Source organism: Carya illinoinensis, chromosome 11 (assembly GCF_018687715.1).
Source record: "Carya illinoinensis cultivar Pawnee chromosome 11, C.illinoinensisPawnee_v1, whole genome shotgun sequence".
Classification (NCBI taxonomy): Eukaryota; Viridiplantae; Streptophyta; class Magnoliopsida; order Fagales; family Juglandaceae; genus Carya; species Carya illinoinensis.
This window is the reverse complement of record NC_056762.1, coordinates 36,680,712-36,701,273: the sequence shown is the minus strand read 5'-3', so window position 1 is coordinate 36,701,273 and position 20,562 is coordinate 36,680,712. Positions and strand designations below refer to the sequence as shown.

General features: G+C 33.6%; 3 protein-coding genes across 5 annotated transcripts; all 3 read right to left on the bottom strand.

The window, feature by feature from the left end:
• Positions 1-494: 494 nt before the first annotated feature.
• LOC122282452 lies at positions 495-1,310 on the bottom strand (the record flags this gene model as incomplete). The annotated part of the gene is made up of 2 exons (XM_043094402.1): positions 495-955; positions 1,047-1,310. Coding segments are annotated over 2 exons (639 nt in total), but the record flags the coding sequence as incomplete, so codon positions are not given.
• Positions 1,311-2,406: 1,096 nt separating this feature from the next.
• On the bottom strand, positions 2,407-6,230 carry LOC122281923. 3 transcript variants are annotated; one of them, XM_043093799.1, is made up of 3 exons: positions 3,855-6,230; positions 2,858-2,944; positions 2,407-2,722 (listed from the first exon to the last, which is right to left on the bottom strand). In XM_043093799.1, the coding sequence occupies exons 1-3, from the start codon at positions 4,020-4,022 to the stop codon at positions 2,456-2,458; spliced, it is 522 nt and encodes a 173-aa protein (XP_042949733.1). In that variant the 5' UTR covers positions 4,023-6,230; the 3' UTR covers positions 2,407-2,455. The 3 variants fall into 3 exon arrangements, with proteins under 3 accessions (XP_042949733.1, XP_042949734.1, XP_042949735.1); XM_043093800.1 differs by having other exon boundaries at positions 2,407-2,694; XM_043093801.1 differs by having other exon boundaries at positions 2,578-2,777.
• Positions 6,231-6,383: 153 nt separating this feature from the next.
• Positions 6,384-11,166, bottom strand: LOC122281918. The gene is made up of 6 exons (XM_043093793.1): positions 10,786-11,166; positions 9,912-9,979; positions 7,907-9,344; positions 7,663-7,784; positions 7,377-7,566; positions 6,384-7,284 (listed from the first exon to the last, which is right to left on the bottom strand). Exons 3-6 carry the CDS (start codon positions 9,282-9,284, stop codon positions 6,692-6,694), a joined length of 2,283 nt encoding a protein of 760 aa, XP_042949727.1. The 5' UTR covers positions 9,285-9,344; positions 9,912-9,979; positions 10,786-11,166; the 3' UTR covers positions 6,384-6,691.
• Between the last annotated feature and the right edge of the window lie 9,396 nt (positions 11,167-20,562).

The window sequence follows — 20,562 nt, the reverse complement described above, 5'->3', positions numbered from 1 at the left end:
ATTTTTGTAAAATATCTTATATATTTTATATTATAAAAAAATACATAATTTTATAAATATATTCTTAATTTAAAACATAATTATATAAAGAATTATAAAAATAATTATACCTACATCATTACCCATATACTACTGTGACAGCTACCACATCGGCTAGTATAAACAAAATATGTGATGAATACTTTATGACTAAGTCATGGGCGCGGGAAACAGTTGGAAAAATTGACGGAGGAAGGACAAAACGCACCTGTCCCACAATAAACGGTAACTTTTTACAGACCATATTCTTTCAGAAATTTGGACAAAAGCATTGCCATAGACAACTTATTCAAGAGTTATATGACATATAATTACTTTTATATATTATATACAATTTATTAATATGATTGGTCAAATTAATTATTTTATATTAAAAAAAATAATATAACCAATCATATTAATAGAATATATAAAGAATATACAAAATGACTGCTCATATAATTTTTGTTTATACAATGACATGTCCTCATATTTTATTAGCCAGATTCATTCAGTACATTGTCATTGGCAAGCAGGAAGGAAGAAACCTGCTGGCCTTCACCTAAAATGTGCAATTCCCATGGCCCCCAAAATAAACATGATGTCCCCACTCATTATCCTTAAGCACATTATGGATGGCATTGTAACAATATGGTTTGTCTGCATAAATTTTAGTAGCACTCTCAGATGGATCCACGAACCCATTTATCTCTCTATCGACAACTTTGATCTGATTGATATATGCAGACTTCCCATAACCTTCTTCTGGGAAATGGCCGCTCCCCATTTCCGGGCTGCCTTCTTTCATGGGGCTGTAAACCTGACCTCCCCATGAAATGAAATCGCCACCCTCAGCCAAACTTGTGAAAATCGCCTTTGGCCAATAACCTACATACTTGTCTTGGAACATGAACCACCAATTCCCTGTAGTTTGATCCTACCATGAAGGAGCAATTTCAGAAAATGATTTTGAAGTGTATGTCGAGTTTTCTACACTGAAAATGGGAAAACAAAGGAAGGAAATTTACCTGGTATAAACTGATTAACATGTCATATTGAGGACCCTCGTAAGTAGAAATTGGTATAAGTGGGAGGCCAAGGGTTATTTCGGAGCTAACTTGTACAAATCCGGGGCAAAGAACATTGAAGCAGCCGGTCTTTTGGTAACCATCTGCCTGCGAGGTTTTATGGTAACATTTAAAAGGAGAACACAAATGGTAAGAGGACACTCGCTCAAGAAGTCTTGTATGACATGGATTGACATGGAAAGAAGCAAAGCAAGTAGGGAATATAAAGTTTAAAATTTACAGTCCAGAAAGTATATAGCCTGCTGTTGTTTACATATAGAAATTGATTGACCTGCAAAGGTGTAAAAGCAAGAAAAGAGAAAAGACACATTAAGATATTAACCAGATGATACAAATTCAAGGCAATTCAAATATCACAAAAATTTGTCAGCATGAGCTAAAGATGTAAATCTACATGATAGGGGTCATATTTTCCCACCCATTGCCATGTCCTTTCAAGGGTTGCAACAGTAGCAACCAACTAGTCGCGGACCATATTTAATTTTAAAATAATGTAAATAATTTTAAGACATTTATTATTTTAAAATGTTTTAAAGATGTATAAAATGTCTTTAGATTCATTGTAGACCCATTTGAGGAACCCATCTTTGTGAACCCAATTTTCCATCAAATAATGAAGTTAGTCATATAATATATACCCTTCTTTGGGATTTTTTCTTTAAAAGGCACATTTCGAAAACTTAAAAACTGCTAATTCTTAAAAAAATAAAAAAGTAACTTGATTAAATATAGCATTTTCCATTTAAATAACTTTAGTTTTAAATAAAATGATGTTGATTTAATTAGATTATTGTTCTTTCAATAAGCTTAACTTAATTGCACGTATTTTTTTTATTTTTCTATTAATAATGATAAGATTGGAGGGATGATGTGACTTTACAAAAATTATTTAATTTGCTAATAATAAAATGAGATAGGCAATTGGAAAGATTTAATAAAAGAGTTCTTCTACTTCGCAGACCTGCACCACACACCTGCTAAAGTGAGTTTATATTTTTTTTTCCCTCAACGAGTTTGTAATGTAGGGCTGCTGAGTAGAATTTTTCTATGATAAAATTAGGATTCAGATTGAATAGTTACTGAAAAAATTGATTTTGGTTTGCAGCAGTTACTCCCCACCCAGCCTCTATACTGTTGGTTTCCTCTGCATGACCATTTACAATACACATTCTAGCCAAGCTAAATTGATCAGCCATCACGGCGGGGTTCCATACATTTATGCGTGATTTTCCTCCATAATTTGGGCTACTGAATGTGAGGGCTGCAGACTAAATGTAGAAGAATGAAAGGATTAGAGAAATGAAAAATTACTAATGCCTATAAAATCAATGATTCACAAGAAAAACAACCTATATAAATCTTTGATGACCCCTTAGTTTCGCATGCACAAGTTTGCAACCAAGAGGTTTAATTACATGATGGCCACCTATGTCAATTGAGGAGGTATACCAATTTTTGTAATTCATTCCCAAGGATTTTAAATGGTTTTCCATCAGCAGATCTTCCTTCGTACTCCTGATGGGCACCGATCCATGTGGGCATGATATATTGTTGGGCACATCGTTTGAATGCACATCTGCTCTTGAAGCTTCATATGGAATGGTTTCAGGTTTCATCTGCATACAATCATACAGCAATAGAGATTAAGCTGACGTAATCCAAGACGTTTCTCTGAAATTAAGCGGATAAAGCAGACGTAATCCGAGATGTTTCGAGATGGAGAAAGAGTAAAGAGAAGAAACATTGCTCACCTGAATTGTATGGTTTTTTAGCAAAGGATGATCAAATGCAAGTTGTTTATAGATATCAACACAATCTACAATATCTCCATATTCAGTCTGTTGATCAACCAAATAAATACACGTTAATTTTGAATGATTTGCATGCAGGTGCAGTCAGATGGAAAACCTAGAACTCTGCTGCCAAAACTCACGGGATGTTTGGAAACAATTTTAATCTCATCACATCTCATTTCTTTCCCAAACATCATTCAAACACAAACACTTCCAAAATAATCATTACAATTTTTTCAAATTTCAAAACAAAAATAATATTAAAAAATTATACTTTAATAATATTTTAACTTTATAATATTTTTTATTCAACTTTTCTTCTCTCCTTTCCCAAAACCCAATAAATACTAACTCAATCTATCTCACTACTATTCACAAACAATCTTACTACTATTTACAAAATTCTCATCTCATCTCATTCTCCAAGCATCCCCTTAGTGAAACAACCACAGCATTAAGCTACCACTTTACGTAGGCTATTGCTGCATCAGAGTCCTAGTAACAAAGTTAGTATTTATATTTTATGATAAGTTATTTGTAAATTTTTGGCTGACTCCATTGGCTAAATAAATTAGTATTTGTGTTTTATGAAAAAGTAAATAGTAAATTTTTAGCAGTCCTACAGCTACAGAAAAGCTCAATAATTTTAAAATCAATCAGAAAGTTCTCTGTATTCACCTCAGAGAATATTTAATATAAGAGATCAAGGATGAATACGTCAAATTCATTTGAACACAAAAAAGAATTTGCATATAGATGTCGTTTTAGTAAAAAGAAAGTATTCAGGGTGACAAAACAAAGCCCTCAACAAATTTTAAATTTTTTAACTGTTTAAAAATATTACCCCTGTTAGTAATGACAAATTAATCACAGAAAACATTTCTGCAGGTACAAAATAAATGACTTCCCCAATTCAAAAATAAAGATGGTCCAAACTAAAGAATCCTAAACATACCTGGAAACTCATTATTGCAGGTTTATTTATTAGTTTGAGCCGTCTATCCAGCTCCAAATCTTCTACCTTTGACAATGGTCCCCATCCTCGGACTGCATCTGAGTCTAAAAGGACAGCAAATGTTACCAGCAGTAAAACTGTTGTGTTCTTTGAGTATTTAGCAGCCATTGTCCTGATCAGAATCCATTTTTCCTTCAATAAACATGAACAAATAAAGAATGCGAGTTCTTTCAAGACAATGTAAATAGCTAATAAAGACAACTTTTGACGAATTTTATTAGAGAGCCCCGAGTTTTGACAAATATTCTCTGACTGATTATTAGCTGTCTCTGGCTGGCATTTGGCTCTTTGAAAGGAAATAAATTTCCATTCCTCAATTCGGATAACCTTTTATTGTTTTTCGTTTGATAGGCAATAAATGTCTCCTATATGGAAGGATTTTTACTTGACAAAACTCAAATTCAAGTAAGCACTTTCCTACAGGAGTTCTATTCAGCTTTGCACCAAAGGGAATAAATGATTTGACTGTTACATTGAGCATGACAGATCATCCCTCTATACTAAATGCAGTTGGTGTCATAAAAGGAATAGAGACCTCCATTCCAGAAGGGCCTAATAAGCATGCGTGCCCCAAAATTAAGTTAATAACGAATAATGTACACAATAACTTTATTGTGTTGTCATTTTAAGAAGAAGGGGAAGTTTATAGAAAAGAAAATGGAACATACCTGTATATGGAAAGTAAATGTGGGGAAATCTGAGAATTCAATTCCTGATTTCCATTTCTATAGTTGGGAGATTCCCACCCTTTTTTCACAACTTTTTATGATATTTTCCATTTCAGAGAAGCAGGAATGAAACAAACCAGCAACATACAATGCGGGAGGTTGAAATCAACACTCTTCAATGGGATTGCTACGAGCTAGAGTATCAGTTGCTTTTTCAGACTAATTTTCTAAGCAATCGTGCTCGCCCAACCATTGAAAAGCAATCGTGCTCGCCCAACCATTGAAAGTAATATTCTCAGCTCCTAAAGCCTGAAATATCCCAAAAAAGAAGGGCCAAAATAAAATAGAAAATAAATAAACATAAAATAACTGGACCGGACACATGCAACTGAATAGAGAGGCTTTCACCAATTCCAGCTCCCATTCTATATTTCTCTGACATACCTCGGTTTCTAGGAAACTCTCCGAGCAGAACTTCTACAGGGGATCCTCAAAATTTCAAGTTGAGACTAGGAAAACAAAAACTCGTAAAACCAAGCAAAAGCAGCAATGCCTTCAGGCTTCATCCCCATGTGGAGTCTATATGGTTGTAGAACATATCCCTATCACTCGCATTTCACAAGGGCGAAAAGGGGAGGGGGAGAAAAAGAAACTGATATATTTCATCACTCAAAATTTGTCTTGAAAATTGGCTCAGCAGTAATGGTTTCATGGTAAGTGGGTCGGTCATGAATTACACAATTAGTACATTAAGATGCAACTAATAATGGTGAGTGTATATTCACGTGAAAATGCTATATACTACATCCTTAGATCAACTCTTGTTCTGTCAAGGAAAAAAAAAAAAAAATCAACGGCTAAATGGCCAATGCCACAACGACATAATGAGATGGAAGGGGGATATGGGTGTAGTACATAGCATAACTCTTCAAGGGGTACAACTTTATTTGGAACAAGGAAAAAATTTAAAATAAGAGTTTTACGGAGTGATAAAAAATCATGTTTGGAAAGCAATGTCATACATATCCATCTGGTTCATTAATAAGGATTAACCATGGGGCATAAGTTCAAATATAAAGACAATGGACTTAATATTGGGAATACCCTACTTATCAAAAAAACATATTGCGAATACCCCAATCAGTATAAAGCAGAAGCATCTACCATCAATACTAATATAAAAAAGAAGCATCTGACACCAATCCTAGCTTACTTACTGATGTACAGCTACACAGCAGCTCTGTCAAGAAGTACCTGCAAGTGACCTAGTGCTAGTGCTAGTGCTAGGATATAATTTATACAAAGCAAAAGCCCTATAAGTTTCTATATTACAACTAATTCTTTTATAGATGAAAAGAAAAATGCTAGGCAGATCAAGTATCTGTACAATAACTTCAAAGATGAAATGTGAAAGAAATGCTAAGAATTGGAAGCAGGTTGCCAAACTTAAGTGTTTAGATTCCAAATTGAAATTTGTGTAGCCACATATAAGCAACTTCATCCAACAGACTAAATTAAAACCTTAAAAAAAGACTTTTCTTGCTCCCTTAGCACATACAAACTATAATGATCAAAAAAGATTTTTTTTATAAGTAACAGTAAAACTTTATTAATAGAAATAGGCATAGCCCAAGTACACATGAAGTATGCACAGAAAATGCTTAAGTACCACTACGAAGGGATTCAAGCAAAAAGTTTCCACGGTATTAGGAAAAATGGAAATTATTTTCACACTAGTATATTCATGAAAATATTACATCCAGTAAGGACTTTTTTAGAATGATAAATGGCAAAGATCAAGGAAACCCCAACAGAACCCTATTATTGATAGCTTTTGGAGGCTGAGAGTAAATTCTACAATGTGCAGGAAGCTTGAAACAAGTTACAGATTCAAAGTTGCTTCCACCAAACTCCTCTAAGTCAGTAACAGGCTTCATTCTTATCCCTCTGAAACAATTTCCAAATAAGAAACACCATGTAATGATTACTGTGCATCAAGCAATGACTCCAAAGAGGCCATTGAATTTTAGAAATCAAGTGAAAATCCAACTGTGCTAACCCATCCAAGCTACCTAATTCTTCTGCTGCAATATACGAATCTATAATGCTTCAAATGTACAATTCAAGGATAATTTCCATCAGCAATTCTTCCAAGGCACCTTCTACCATTTCAATAGCAATATCTTCAGTTTCTTCTCCAATATGCAGCCATGTTCTAGATCTTGCCAAGTCCTGCTCAGCAAGCTGCTGCGGTGTTTGCGGTGGTGGCTGTGGAAGAAGGTACCGATCAACACATTTTCTCACCTCCTGAATCACAGTTTTATCCACAGTAAGTGGTTGAATTATTGGTTTGATACACAGTATCCAAGGAGAGGATCCAGAATTAGATTGACAAGCCTCTGCTAGGACTTCATTTATGCAGTCAAAGAGCAGCATAAAAGCACCACAGAATTGGTTGTTTGACATCTTCAATCCATTAAATAAGGATTGATCAGGAAGTTGCTCCGATGAATGGCACTTTATTGACAACTCATCCCAATTCAAGCCAGAAGCTTGTAATACTGCACTTATATACTCAGAGTAGGACGCGTCACCATTCATAGTAGTTGTTACATTGATTTTAGGGCCTAAAGGAGGCCTTTCTTCAGCACAAGGATGGTGGCCTTCAAAGTTAACTTGTAGTGCTTCAACTGGTAACTCAGCTGCAGAAGGTCAACTCGATTATCTCAGATGCAGAATTAAGCACAGAGGACTACAAGTAATTTTAGCAATAGTTCCCGATATGAAAGCATACCAGGTTGGTATATGTTGCTTGAAGGGATAACGAGATTTTCTGTAAACACCTTCTCGAGAACAGATAGCTGACTCGGCTGCATCGCTTGATCTTTCTGGTTTTCAGAATCTTCCACTCTCTGATAGCTTGAAGAGTTTGACACAGAAACTTCTGATAAAAATTTTAATTGTTGATTCTTTGATGATGAATGCTGAAGGAGACCACGGCCCATTAAGCACATTGATGGAAACTAATAAGGGTAAACAAAAAAGCAACAGACAATAGGCAATTAATAAGAGCAACTTACCAGTCTTGACGACTCCATATATCCAATTTTCTCACATGCATAGAGTGTGCCAGTGCCATGATTAGGGCCAGCCTGGTGTGTGCTATATGATTCAGAGGGCACATCCAAAGCCTTGGTTTCACCTGGTCAAATAGGATCGTTAGTTTTTAAAATCTTCATAGAACCTGCAGAAGTTCAATGTTGATCTGTTCAAATCAGAGAGAACACACGACCAAATTCAATGTAAGAAGTTGTTAGTTCGTACCTATTGGGCTCATATCATATTCTTTGACTTTGATATCAGCAAAATGATTCTCTGAGATATTTGGCTTTGTTTCAGGAACTTGCAATGGATCATTGGGTTTCATAGCATCATCTGATGGTAGAGCTTCTATGTTTTTCTTTACATAACTTAAGCAACTGTGTTTCCTTTCTTTCTGAAACCCGCACCTGTTCTCATATATCATTTGATGATTGCCATATGGGGAAAATCTCTTTTGCCCCAAAGAAAAGCCAATTTCCCAGTCCCTTCCAGGATTAAGTGTAGGCAAGAGGGCATGTTTTTGTGTCTTGTCTGTTTTCCCGACATCGAGAGAAGATTTCTCCATCCCACAAACGTCAAGGACACCACTAGGCAACTTTATTCCAGCAACCTTAGTATTTAGTATGTTGCCACCATCTTCTGAACCCTCGCAGTCGCACAGAGATTTTTCTAATTTTTTCTTGATTGGCATCCAGTGCCGCTCTTTTTTGTTAAACCCCAACACAGATTTCAACTTCCTTTTTACACGACCAAAGGAAAAAAGTGCGGGTCTAGCACTTTGTCCCTTAATTCTCAAGCTAAAAGGATATTGCAAGGAGAAGTAGGATTCGACTCTTTCAGCAGATTTTTGGATGCTTGTTGGACCAGGAGTTAAGACTACTATCCGGTCTGAGGGTATGGGATCCCCACTTCCTTTAGGAAGGTATCTATCACAAGATTTCAACCTTTCAGGACTGGCGGACTCTTCATGTTGTCTCATGTTACATATCTGATATTCAGACAATTTGGCCCCTGGAAAAAATTGAGTCTGTGATCCTTTTACCTGAGAATTCTTTAAGCCGTGTATACGTTTTACTAAGAGTGAATTTGGGTCTTGAAGAAGTTCTATAAATAATTCCTTATTAGAATTTAAAATCTTCAGTGCATCTGATAATTGTTTAGACTCATGGCCTGCCTCATCTCTGCTGAGATATTTTCTGTCAGAGAACTTCTGATTTCCAGTTTCCTCTGCTTCATTGGTCTGCGCTGGCTGAAGATTAATGCCCTTCATCCTGTCATAGTCCACGCAGCTGATACTTTTACAACCATAAGATCTTCTTTTTTTAGGATGTACCTCTTTGCAGAATTCCTTTGTTGATGCTGATGGTATAAGCTTGTTTAAAGAGATATCCACAATTCTTTTATGAGAAGGCGGATAATGTTCTGTATTCACTACATCTTCCCAAACCTGAACAGGTATACCACACGACCCTTGACAAGTTTTGTTTTCTGTTCCATGGTTTCTTAGTAAACTATTAACAGGTTTCCGTTGTGAGTTTCTCATTTTATCAGTGACAATTTTTTTCTCTGTCTGTTTCTCGGACGGCTTCTCTTCTTTCATAAGCCCCTCTAAACTTGCCTCATCTGAATTAACTATTTGAATTTTGTTGTCTATCCTATCCTGGACAAAATAAATGTTTCTAATCAGCAGCTCTCTATGTACTCTTCTACAAAATAGTAAGAAAACATCAATTTCAAAGATATAGAAGACCAAACCAAATTGTATGAAAAAGGAAATATCTAAACTAGTGAGTCAATTATAGCAGAAGCCTAATTTCAAATTCGCCAAAATGTTCTTTTGTAAATACATACTACTAATTAAGTTTACTCTGCTCTATCGTATTACTGTCCTGAAAATTTGAACAAAGATCAAAAGAAAAAAAGAAAAGAAAATGGTCAACAAACATTATAAATCACAAAATATCATACTAGTGTGTAATATTCATTATCAATAAAAATGAAAAATTTTTAAGTACTCCCAAAGTATGGATGATGTGGTATTCACATCCTATCACAAGATGTCATGTCATTAAATTTACTTGCATGAGCACTATTTTTTTGCTTTTTTAATGACATGGCATCTTGTAAGAGGATAGGATTACAAGGTGTCTGAATTTCAAGACTACCTAATAATTACTCATAAAAATATGGCAGAGTCTAATAGAAATAGTAGGTTGGTGGAACTTACACCATTGCCTTGGCACCTATCCTTAAGTTTGGTGTGCAAATTGAGCTTACTCCAAAAATTCACATCGCCTGAAGAATTAAAAGAACAAAACAATTATTGACTAGTTGAATATGTTCAATGGGAAAACGTAATATTGAGCAATAAAGTACTTAGGAGATACAAACAATTGTCAAGGTGTATCAAATGATCAATTGGCATGCTTAGCTATAGCACACTATAATTGTTGCCCGATTACACTACCAAACCAACACAACAGCATCAAATACCACGAGAATGAGAAGCAATAAAGGGAAACTGCATGATCAATAGCAGAAGAACATACAAATTGTGGTTAAGACAGTTTCTAAAATATTGAACACGAACAGGTGCGCAGGAGAGTGCACACACTAGCACACGTGTATCATTGTATATATAATTCTTCAACGAGGAAATACAAAGGAAACTTGTGATATAATATTATTGAAGGGGGGGGGGGAAGAACAGGTTGCCATCAGCTCTGGGCAAGATACTTCAGTTTTGCCGTCAGAACGATAAAGAATGGATAAGATCGTCAAGGTATTAAATTCGAAGCCACTTCGATACCTAACAATAAATAACGAAGAAACAACAAAAAAACATAGGAGTTGAAAAACATAAACAACAGAAACAGAGAAGTAAAATCATTCTCCTGGGAAATGTGTTAGTCTTTTTTATTCACACACAGCGTGATTAAGGCACTAAAAAAGTCGCCGAGCGACTGAGCTAAAATAAATTTAGCATCCTAATCTTTCTATGAAGTCTCCTAATCCGTGAAAACAAAGTTCATTTGTTTCGAACCAGAAACTCTACCCGAAGATACCAACAAATGTAACGTCACAGATGCGGATATTTTTACCTGAAATAGCCTAGCCTCCATTCTGAGGGCAGAGCACGTCAATATATTTAGTATAGAACCACCGAAGAAGAAGAAGAAAAGGAAGGTGACCCTTTAGCAATAAGAACCTCGAGAGAACGGAGGAAGAGTGCCGTCAGTTTCAGTCTAATACATTATCAGTATCGGATTTGCGGCAGTGGAGAAGCAAAGAAGTAAGTTGAACATTGGGGGGGAAAGAGAGAGAGAGAGAGGGAGAAATGGGGAGGGAGGTAGGAAAATGGGAAGTGGAGGGAGTTAAATGTGACAATGACTGGTGAGTAGCCAAGACAAGACTGCTAGCTTGATGAGATAGCTTTCGACCGAAGCAACGTCCCGTTGCTTTCCCCCCGTTTTCCCTCCATCTCTCTCTATTCCATCAAGTCACTCACTCACCTTCCTCCATCGACGCTTTTTGTCTGTGTCTGCGTTCGTAGTGCAGTTCAAAAACTTTAAAGCGGTGTCGTTTACCAGAACGCGACATACGTCCATTTTTTCCGTTTAGATTTTTGCTTAAGACCGTATCATTACACGTCTAATGAGACAGTGCATAAAGACCATGAAGAGTGGGTTCCTGGGATTTTACCGAAACGTTGTCGTCACAGGTAATAAAACAGGGTCAAATGTCAATGTCCCATGCTGTACACTTTTGTTTGGATCAGAAGATTTGAAAGGAACATTTGCCCTTGCTCTTGATTTTGGACCTCCATTCAAATTTTTTTAAATTTCTCACCTTGCCAGCCTGGCACTATTTAATTTCGGTAAGGCCGATCTAAGATTTTTTTTTTTTTAAATGACAATTTTAATTTATAAATTAACGTAGATAATCTATTTAATAAAATTTTTATAGATATAATTTAATCTAAATATTAAATTTTGATATACACTACTTTAAGAATATAATAACTTTTTTAAAAAATAACAATACTAGATACATAGTTGTTCAACATCTACTCACTCTTTTTAAAAATAGTAGAGTTTTTCATTTACCAATAATATATAGCTTAAATCAGACTCTAATGCAAGCAGGTATTATTAAAAAATTATTTTTTATATGAATTTTATATTTATTTATTTATTTAAAATAAATATGTAGCTTTTGCATGTTATATCTCTGCATATATTATTTTTTTTAAAAAAATAACAAATATTTAATGTGTTATGATAGTTACATGAATAAAAATCCCCTTGGGTCATGTAATCTGATTGTCACAACATTTAAACCTAGTTTAAATAATCAAATGAGATTATGATAAATCTGTAAATAGTAGTAAAATAATTTAAATTAAATTTTAAGAAATGAGAGATAAAAGGTTAAACTAAAATATTATAAAATTTGAATATTATTATTATATAATTTTTTTATAATTGAAAAAATTAAATTGTATATTGTATTTTATATGTAAGTTTAGAAAAATTATAATTATTATATAAAAAATTAAAAAATATTTATATTTAAATATTAAAATAGGACGAAATAAAACCGACAATCTATCCTAACAGAACTTTACTTTTGTCATACTATTTAGAACAGGAAAATGCTAGACTTTCAAGAGCGACATGAGTATACTAAAAACATTTCAAATGGTCGACACTTGAGTAAGGCGCAAAATGGTTGAGTCTGGCTGAATGCCCCTTATTTTACTTTGAATAATAGTATTTCATATCATTTATTAATAGAGTTTATGAATAGTAATAAAATAGTACAAGAATGTATGAAAATAATTGTATTCCCGAACAGAACCTTAATACTCAAAAAGTAAGCATTTACCTTTTTTTTCTACTTGAATAAAAAAAGGATAAGACGTGCATCGTGGTATCTAGATTTGATCCAATATCGCTAGACACTATTTGGATATTAAGATTATCTTAAATTATCTATAAATAATAATAAAATTATTTATAAATAATAATAAATACTTTGTGAACAGTAGCGAATTATTTGTAAGTTGTAGTAAACTATTTGTTAATAGTAATGAAGTAGTTTAAACAGTTATGTTTTCAAAAATACCCTAAAGTGTAAGTAAACCAAAAAAAAAAAAAAAAAAATCAAATTCGAGAGATCGCAAAAGTAATGGCCTTCATGGGGACCCAAATACGAGTTTGTTTTGAAAGCCATAGTCACTACTCTTTGAGTCTGTTTGGGAACAAAATTGTTATATATTCTCATATTATATTACCATTATTTTACTATTATTTACAAGTCATTTAACTACTATTTACATATGATCTAAAATACTCTTAACATCCCAACAAAGTTTACTCTAATACTCTCCTCCGTATCACCCGTGTTCCTTCAAGTCCTCAAATCAATAACCCGTTATCTATTCCATTTTCCAATCCATTACCCGTCTTCTTTCTTTTTTTTGTACAGTTACGATGTAGTACTTCAAGTGCAATAGAAATGGAGCTTGGATGGTTTGTAGCTTGATATGAAACGAAAATGGAGCAACAAAAATGGTCTGGAGACCTTTGCATAATAAGGAGGGAATTTTTATAGGTAAAAATGTATTGTAAATTGTAAGAGTACTGGCATTGGATTGGTCATCCTAATATTCAAAATTTAAAAAATATGTAACTTTTTCACTTTTAACTAAAAAAAATTATATACACCATACTACTATTTCACTTTTATCCTACTAAGTATAATGTGATACATTTATCACTATTAAATGAGCATTTATTGCATATTTATTTATCATCAAATGGTGATAAATGAGTCACGTCTTACTTAGTAAGAAGAAAATTTGATTAGAGTTTAGTGTATAGCATTACTCGTTAGCTAATCACTGAACACTTAAAATCTACATTGAATTAGCAATCACATTCTCTATAATAACAAAATATTATTATTTTGTATTATTTATATTTCTTTAATTAATTATTATTTTTAATTAATTTTTTATTTTATTTCATAATCTTCAATAACCTCCAACAATCATATTTATTTTTATTTTTACAATCCAAAATCTATAATATAATAATCTCAAACGTACATAGATGGTGAAATCTCACATATACAATCCATCAAAATCTCATATCTATAATATAATAATCTCAAATGTGGGATGAATATGAGATATGAAATAATAAAATACTAATTTGAAGTAGCTACAATTCTTTTGATATATGGAATGTGAGATGAATTTACTGTAGCTAATATTTTCATATAAAAAGTGTTTAGCTAATGTAATGTGGACTCAATTTAATCAACATTCTATAAAATATGAAGAGCACTGGCATTTAGCTAATCAAATGTTAGTGCTCTAACACTTGTAGGGGTGTAACGGGTCTGATTTTGAACAAATTTTATAGCTGAACTGGTATACATCAATTTTAAAAATTTAAGAGTAGATATAGATCAATTCATCACTGAAACCGAAAACCAAAACTTTCTATTTTTTCAATTTCGGTCAGGTTTAGTTTTTTTTTTTTTACAGTTTACACGTGTGACACTATATAAATTTAATATTATAGTTTTTTCAATACTAAACTTATAATTTAGTATTTATTATTAACATTTATTAATGTTCAATTATACTAGTATAGTATAAGTAGTGTCTAACTTATTAGTGAGATAAATAAACTTAAATAATAAGACTAAAATAGTATAATTAGTGTCTAATTATACTAGTATAAGTAATGTCTAACTTATATCAAATGTTATATTAATTTTATGTTTTAAGATTAATAAACTTGAATAATAAGATTATAATTTTGCATGCTATTTGCATGCTAGGCTCCTCTTTCTCTCTACCTTCTCTCTATAAAGAGTTATCAAACCCTAGTGTGGCCGAACAAGGGGGGAGGGCTCCTCCTTTCCATTCTCGTTCCCTTTTCCCATATATTTTCTCTTCATCCTATTCCATTTCTTTCATTGTTTCTCCAGTAGTTTTTTCTTCCGGTTTGGTTCCAGAGTTTTTGGTAGAGATGTTTCGATCTGTTGGCTTCCGGAGTTCGACGGCATCCACGCACACCACAACAGACCTTCCAATGTGACAATCTGTCAGAATGGAGAAGAAGTTCGCCAAGCGCGGTGCCGAGTGGATAGAACGCGCGATTGTAGTGGGGTGAATGAAGTTCAAACGCCACCGCCAATGATACGTTTCTGTCACCACACGCGGCTTATCTAGGACCGGGGTATCTATTTTCTCAGGAGCTAACCATCGTTTCATGCTCTGAGGGTGACACGTGGATCCCACATTCCTATATAGCCCTTGTCGGTGCTTTTTGTTTTGCTATTTTTGTTTTTTTAGCTTAATCTCTGTTTGGTTTATATTTTTAGTATAATAAAATTACAAGTTTCTTAGACATTAGATCTGAAGAGTTGCTTCCTAGGACTTTTAGTTTGTAGGGTGTATACTGCCTCGTTCATTGAACAGGTAGGAGGTTACTTACACTCTGTTTTGGACAAAGTGATGTTTGTCTCTCAAACATTAGTTTGAAGAGGCTGCAACAAGGGCTAGACCATGTTAGTCACTTGTGTGTACTGGAGATTGTTTAAAATTGTTAGTTGGCTTATAATGTGAATTGCAAGTCCATATTGTAATGCCTAATTTTTATGAATGCAATATGCATTTTTATGTAATAATAATATTAATAATAAGATTATAATTTGATTTTATATTAATTAGCATATAATATATATATAATATAATATAAAAAATTAAAATATATATACCGATTTGATTTGTTTTAAACTAATTTTTAAAATATAAAAATCGACATCACACTGATTTAAGACAAGTTTTAATTCTTAAGAATCGGTACTGCACCCAACCAATTACGAATTTAACCCATCTGTGTAAAAATATCCACGCAAAAAGAACACGTACATGTAGCATTACTTAGAAAAAAAAAATGATAAACACACTCACTTTTTATAATACAGTACACAACTATGTTTTAAAATAAATAGTATTTTTGTAAAATATCTTGTAACAGCCCGCTAGAAATTCAATTAAGGAATTTCTATTGACTTTAGGAACCTCGTGAAAACTCTGTAAGTTTACACGAATCGACTAATCGTATAAATTTTAGCCTGTCAACATAGTTAGTGTTATCACTCACTATGGTGCCAGAAATGCGATTTTAATTATTTGAGATAGTTAAAAGTGTTAGAATACATTATAGTCTACACCACTAGACTTAATTGAATATTTAGAAATTTTCAGTACTAAGTTTATTACGTTTATTTTTGGAGTGAATAGTAACCTCGGTAAATGTACTGAGCGCAGTGTTTTCAAAATCATAGTGTGAAATGTCCAAATTAGGATAGCGATATTTTATTTGGACACTTGGCAAGATCTTAACCACACATAATGAATAGTATTAGATACTTGGCACAAAGAGAAACCATTAGATGGAATTGTGAAGGAAATCAAGGTGTGAGATCATGACACCTAAGCAAAATACACATTTGAAAAATATCTTAAGAATAGAGATTTAAAATACACATAGAAAGATTTTAGCCACCTTACTCTTCCAAGTCTACTCCACATTTGGAAAATATATTGAGCTGATTTTTATAGATATTATTGGATAGAATATTTTGAGATAATATTTTATAGATATTTTGGGTAGGAGAAAACCACACTCAACTCTCAACTCCAGCCTTATCATCTCCCTTATCTCTTCCATAAGCATCTCCAGCCATCACCCACGAACTTATCTTCATTTACACGTTTCTTTAAAAGAATATCAAACATTCTCTCTCGGACAGCTTTTAGGAGTTCTTTTGCATGCTCATTTCGAAGCTGTTGTAAGTGTTTTATCATAAAGTCTCCTTCATATAAGTTGTTCCTTTTTTAGTCTAGTTTACATGGATATCTTATTTGCCCCATTTGAAGATCATTTGGTCAGTCAAATATTGTGTAAACTATAAAAAGGTCATTCTGGGAGATAAACTGGAGAATATGTTATAGTTTGGAGTTTTTGACCAAGCTAATGGATAGATATTGGTCCGAAATTTTTATGGAGTATTGTTAACATGTATATATGACTATTGGTTGAGGATTTTTGCATGATTGAAGGTTTTGATGAAATATTTGCTTAGATTTAGAAACTTAGAAACTGGAAGAAGAAAAACAGTTTCTATTTTGAGAAAGTTTAACTCTTTGGTGGTCTAACCCTATTCTAATGACTTTGATAATTTTATTGGAGGATCCTAAGCATCTTATATACATGTTATAGTATTATTTTGAAGATATTTGATATTAGTTTCAAAAATATGAAATTTTATGCAAAGAGATATTCAGATAAGCCAAAGTGTGGATGTTCTTGGCTAAATTTATGTTTTGGTTAATTTTTAACCATGTGATCTTGAATTAGAAGCTTATATATGTTTTAGGACATCTTTTTAAACCATGTAATGGTTTGGTTTGAAGATCACATATTTATAAGTCATAGATCAAAAGGTTGATCAAAACAAGTTGGAAACAAAAATCAATAGAAATAGCATATGAGAATTTCAGACCTATGGAGTTTTAATAGTTGTGATTAGTTTTAAATTTTTCTAAATTGATATTTGAGTTGAGGATAAAATTTACATGAGGCATGTAAATTTTGGTGACTTTTAGAGTTAGTATGCAAAATCGTTAAGTTATGGGTAAAACGGTCATTTTCCTACATGTAGAAAGTAAAATGGAAATTTTACTCTTTAAGTTAGTATTTTTCCATATTTCAAATTATTAGTGATTTAGTACTAACTTTTAGAATCACTAATTACAGTTCCTCGTGATCGCGCTTGAGATTTTATAAGAAACGCGGAGATCGAGGTAAGTTAGCTTTTAACTTACTAGCAGTCTACTGTGTATGTGTGCTAAGTAAAAGAACTACAGTGTATGTATGTGTGATATCATATATGTCATGCCATGCCAAGTTATCACGTAATTGTTTATTATACAGAATTTATTCTGTCATCAATTTTTATCTGTTACATAATATATTCTGTTATGTATTACTGTACATTACAAGTACGTCATGCTAAGTATGCCATCTATTACATGTATGTCAAGTCATGTAATATTCACTGTTGCAAGTATGTCATGTTAAATATGTTGTCTATTATATGTTATGTCATGTTACGAAATGTTTCTATCTCAAGTTAATCATGTATTTCAAGTTATGTTCAAGTCACGTTTCATCTTGAGTACATTATGTTTGTGTAGAATACATGGGGCCACAACAACTGTGGAGTATGTATTTTACTACAATTGTGATGCGTAGAATACATGGGGCCACAACAACTGTGGAGTATGTATTTACACGTAGAATACATGGGGCCACAACAACTGTGGAGTATGTATTTTTCATGTTAAGTCAAGTTTGTGTAGAATACATGGGGCCACAACAACTGTGGAGTATGTATTTATACGTATAATACATGGGGCCACAACAACTGTGGAGTATGTATTTTTCATGTTAAGTCAAGTTTGCGTAGAATACATGGGGCCACAACAACTGTGGAGTATGTATTTACACGTAAAATACATGGGGCCACAACAACTGTGGAGTATGTATTTTTCATGTTAATTCAAGTTTCAAAGCAAGTTCATGCTAAGTCAAGTTTCAGATCAAGTTCATGTCAAGTCAAGTTCAGTTCATGTTTCAATTTAAGTTATGTGAATTATGCTATGTTGTACTCCAAGTTATGCTTTAATTACTTATAAATTTGATTATGCATTTATGCTTTTACTGTCATCCATGCATCATTAGCTTGTGTGGAAGTTTTTTGTTAACTTACTGAGATTTGTAATCAAATCTCACTTTGGTAGTCCCAACTACCATTCCCCCCGAATGGTAGATCTTGTTACAGGACCTGAAGGAGAATCAGGAGCTGATCAACTAGACACAGTTGACTAAGTGACGGTGCGACATAAATATTGATATAGTAATTAACGTAAATTACTACTTGTACGATTGAGTTGCATCTCTACTACTTTTTGGATCATAACCATTTTGGACTAGTGTTGTGATCTTAGTTGTTCAATGGATTTTTATGTATGAAGTATGTTTTAAGCATTTTGGATATTTTCAATTTGGTGCATAGTATTGCTAAAGAAAAAATTTATCCGCTGCGAATATTGCATATTGTTAGATGCATGTTAGGAATATTGCATCTTATATGTCATGAACGGGGGCAGGTAACCTTGTGTTGCATGTCTCGACGCTTCAAATGTCCGTCCGATCCCAAACGGAATTTGGGGGCGTCACAGGGTGGTATCAGAGCAATACGTCTCTGGGCAGTAATTCCACATGTCCTTAAGAAATGCACCAAACATTAGGCTTGAATTTCTTAAGGTATGAAGGGTAGTATGTGGTTTTAGTATATATACTCGTGTGTTTCAAGAAGGGACACATGACTCGTGATAGAATACCTCGGAATCCTAAGGGAGATAACAATCAAGAGGATCAGAATTTCCCGATGGATGAAGAATTAGTTGAGGTAAACATAGTTAACGTTGATCTGATTGCAATTGATGGTAGTATTGCATTATTGTTATTTTGGAGTAGGTCAAGTCATTGGAGTTGGTAAATTGTACATTGTTTGATTCAAACGAGTCATTGTTTCTATTAATTGTGGTGCTTGAGAATTCAGCTTGGAAGCTAAATTGTTACCCTAGTGGTAAGAGTAACAATTTTCATTAGAAGTATTATTGTTCATACCAATGTAGATATAGAATACCTTTTAGTAATATGAGAAAGGATATGTAGGATTGATAAATGGTATTCCACATATTTGGAGAATTGTTTTGATTCTGAGAATACGATAGAAATTGTGTTTGGAAGAGTAATTTGATTAGGAGAAATTTTAGCCTTAGTAGAATTTATTTATGATAATAGTATTACCACGCCGCCAGTAAATGATTTCTGGCAAAGCACTATCTTTATGGATACATAGATCGATCTTCTTTTGAAGACTATTATATGGAGAGTAAAATCTTGGTCTTGAGGATTTATGTGAACATTAGGAACAAATCATTTAGAGTTAGAATAATTGATAACTTATGATGGATAGAAGAGTTATGACAATCATAAGAGAGAAAGTTTCAAGTTTAAGTTATTAACTGGTCAGTTATCAAAGTACCACCTAGGAAGATGACTGATTGTTGCGATTATAAAGAAGTAAGTTAGTCCTAGACCAGTAGAACTCCTTGAGGTTTTTATTAACTTGAAGATTACTGAGAGTTTGGATATGCATGATTAAATGCATATTTATATGAGTCATTGGATCATGTCATATATATGAAAATCCCTGAAAGAAATAAAATGGAGTACATAAAACATATACCAGAAGATAGAAACATATACCACGCGTACTCTCTTCACACATCATGCCATATCACAACTACGACATCCATCTCATGTCCACACTTCATGGTACAATCCACAATACTACAATTCAAGCCCAACACTTCACAACTACATTTCGCTTCACAACTACGCAGTGAATTCCACAATTATTAATTACGCAGTCTACGATCCAACCAATTAACTACTTTAAACGTAAATAACTAGAGATAGAGGGTTATACCATCGACGGGCTAACCCGTGCGTCGCTCGCTGCTCGTCACGGTTAAGCGTCGGAGGAACGTACGTGGCGGTAACACCGCGTACGGTGGCTGTCCACCACGTAAAGTGGTAGTTTGGGCTTGAGAAAAGCTAGGTGTGGCCTTGGAAGGCTCATGGTGGCCTCGTGGTGGTCGAAGGTGGCGGAGCACAGCGGCATCATGCCATGAACAGTGAATCCGAATGGTGGGT